Source organism: Carlito syrichta, unplaced genomic scaffold, assembly GCF_000164805.1.
Source record: "Carlito syrichta isolate Samal-C Ts95f unplaced genomic scaffold, Tarsius_syrichta-2.0.1 Scaffold288863, whole genome shotgun sequence".
Classification (NCBI taxonomy): domain Eukaryota; kingdom Metazoa; phylum Chordata; class Mammalia; order Primates; family Tarsiidae; genus Carlito; species Carlito syrichta.
This window is the reverse complement of record NW_007232959.1, coordinates 245,742-248,902: the sequence shown is the minus strand read 5'-3', so window position 1 is coordinate 248,902 and position 3,161 is coordinate 245,742. Positions and strand designations below refer to the sequence as shown.

Here is a 3,161-nt window from a genome sequence, read left to right as displayed (position 1 = left end):
ATACCCACCAGAATAAATTCTGCACCTGATCTGGCAAACATTTATGGGTTGCTTACTTCATGTAAAACAACAGGCCAGCCACTGCACTCCGGTGCCCACCCCCATTGTAAGAGACCTGCACACGTGAACCAACTATGTCGTAGGAAGCAGGACTAAACCTGTGCTATGAAAATAGAAAAATAAATAATTCTCACTGACAGTGAGGACTCTGAATACACTTCTTTTATCCCAGGTGCTTTATTGTTGGGCCACTCCTTGGTTTGCACCTAGGTGCCCTCTCGCGGTAGGAGTCTGGCAAAGGATGGCCTGGCATTAGTTTTCCATTTGTACATATAACCCCCATTCCTCCATAAATTGCATGAGATAGGTTTCATTTTCTTCCGATGGCCTGTCTGGAGCCTGCTCCTCATAGAGTCTAGACAAAAGGCCCTCTGTGGTGAGTCCATCATCCTTAGGAGACTCACAGCCCTCTGAGTCCTGGTCAAAGCTAGACAACAAAGGTATACACAGCCTGCCCGTCTGAGGGTCCCAATCGACCAGTGTTGTGGATGGCTCTTCCTCTGGTTCCTCTTTTGAGTCTATGCGCTTCCGTGCCAGGTAATCTAAGTCTCGGAGTTGAGGAGTGTATGAATACAGCAGTGCTTGTGGGCCCAAGTTTGCCAAAACTGCCTGCTGCTTGAATAAGTTTCCTTGTATAGACACCTCCTCCCGCAGTTTGAGCTCTTGTGCTTTGGGCCCCACACAGTTGTTGGTGGTTCTTACATCATATTCATATTCAGTGACTATTTTCTCTGTGGGTATTGATCTGCTGAGTGACTCTTGCTGGGAGAGGGAGGTTCCTTTGGTGTTTTCCTCAGAGTCACAGAAAATTTCCACCAAATGTGAAGCATACCCTAACTGTTTCACCTCCATTTCCTTGGGAGGGAGCTCAGGGTTCCCACCGGGCTTGGGATCATCAAGGTTGGATGCATCACTGCTTTTTTCCAGTACACCTGTTTCCTTCTGAGAAATTTTAGAATCCTCCAAAACATTGAGGGTGATGAAGTTAATCACGACTTTTTCAGCAGGCACAAAGAATCTTTTGTCAAATTCATTTCCATAAATCAAAATCTATAAAGAGAAAAGAGAATGGTTTTCACCTTTTCACTTTAGAGAGACATTAAAAACAGCTGTTAGGCAGAATATAGTGTCACCAGATAGTTTTAAAGACCTATTCTACCAACGCATGAAAATGAAAGTTATGCTTGGAATATACACAAGCCTCATTCACTGGGAGGCAAGAGACCCAAGACACACAAAAGGCATATGGAAGTGAGAAGTGGTTCACTGGGTGGGTATTTCTCCAGTACAAGGCTTGGATGCAGACAAGTCACTTAACTCTTTGAGCCTTTTAAATTCTGTAAAGTCAGAAACTCGGTCACATGAAGAGAGGTAAAGACCAAGTGAGACAGAGTATGTGAACTTTGTTAATAAGGTGTGATTTACGTGGGCTGCTAACCCTCTTTTGGATATACTGTGGACGTGGAATGTGGACAGGCATGCAAACCGGATGTAGAAAGAGAGAGGAACACATGAGTGTGGATGGATTTACCCCCTACACCATTCTAATCATGCCATAACAGGGTCAAAAAAGGAAACTCATCTGCCAGTTTATGGCAGATTGAGAAACTTAAATCATGTCCGGGAAGCTCAGTTGAGATTAAGATATTGCTGGGGGAACGTGGAAGGTGCCTGTTATTTAAGTGTCAGTGATGGGTTATGTTACAGTCCTTATTGTCACCCTATCATGTGATATCATTTAACATTACAAAATAGGACCTCAGCCGGGCTTGGCGGCTCAGCCTGTAATCCCGCACCTTGGGAGGCTGAGGTGGGTGGATTGCCTGAACCCGCGGGTTCGAGACCTGCCTAGGCAACTTGGCGAGACCTCATCTCTACAATAAATCAAAAATCAGCCGGGTATGGTAGCACGTGCCTGTAGTTCCAGCTGCTTGGAAGGCTGAGGCGGAAGGATTGCCGGAGCCCAGCAGGTTGAGGCTGCAGTGGCTGGGAGCGGCCCCTGCACTCCAGTCTGGGTGACAGAGTGAGACTCCCACTCAAAAACAAAAACAAAAACAAAAAACAAAAATAGGACGTCTAGTTTCATTCTTTTCTTTTTCTTTTTCTTTTTTGTGTTGGAGTCTCACTCTGTCGCCCAGGCTGGAGTGCAGTAGTATGCTCACAGCCACCCCAGTGTTGACCTGCTGGGCTCAGGTGATCCTTCCATCTCAGCCTTCCAAGTAACTGGAACTACAGGCATGCACCACCACACCCGGCCAATTTTTGATTTATTGTAGAGATGCGGTCTCACCAAGTTGCTCAGGTTGGTCTCGAACCCGTGGGTTCAGGCAATCCCCTCACCTCGACCTCCCAAAGTGCTGGGATTACAGACTTGAGCCACTGTGCCCGGCCCAGTTTCATTCTTTTACAGCATTTTACTTGCAATAAAGTCACAGGTGGTCAGTTCTCCTGTTAATTGTCCTTCCAAGAAAGGCCTAACAATGCCAGTAAGAAGCCAACTCTGACACTCGAATAAGGCAGAACCATGGAAAAATTTATAAACTGAATTAACAGGAATCAAGGTATGTCATCATATACACGTGAACACGTTTTAATAGTTCCCGAGAAATAGTTTTTATTGTTAAAAATATGCTTAGCCCTTCGGAACCCTTCAACAGATGGCCTAGTCACATCTTTTTTTTTATTCCTTCTTCTTCCTTGCTTCTCCTGGTTGTGAATGGTTAAGTCCTGGCCATGTTCCTCCTGTGTCTCCGTCTTTCTCTCTAGACTGACTTCATACTCTTTTCTTTTAGATACTCATCCTCTCTACCCTGGCCAAGGCCATAGTCCCTGGGCGCTTCTCCCCCGAAGTTGTCCTGGAACTAATATCCAGTTGGATTGACAACCTAATACTATGACCTCCCAAACCAAAACTCTATGGAGACTTTTCTTTGCCAGTAAAATAAAGCCTAAGCCCCTTAGAACAGCACCCCAGTTCTGCCATCACCTGGCTTCACTGCCCATTTTCCAGTGTCATCTTCCATACCTCCCCATCAGGAACTTTAACGGTTTAACAATGTCATATATTTCCCACACATCACCCCCCCCCCCCCCCCCCCCCC

At 45.9% G+C, this 3,161-nt stretch overlaps 1 protein-coding gene across 1 annotated transcript in view; it reads right to left on the bottom strand.

Annotated features, from left to right (window-relative positions):
• Nucleotides 1-296: 296 nt before the first annotated feature.
• IL20RA (interleukin 20 receptor subunit alpha) overlaps nucleotides 297-3,161 on the bottom strand; it is a 14,145-nt gene continuing 11,280 nt past the window's right edge. Inside the window, exon 6 of the mRNA XM_008053914.1 lies at nucleotides 297-1,110. Within this exon, the coding sequence (XP_008052105.1) occupies nucleotides 313-1,110 (798 nt within the window). The 3' untranslated portion in view covers nucleotides 297-312. The remainder of the gene's footprint in view (nucleotides 1,111-3,161) is intronic.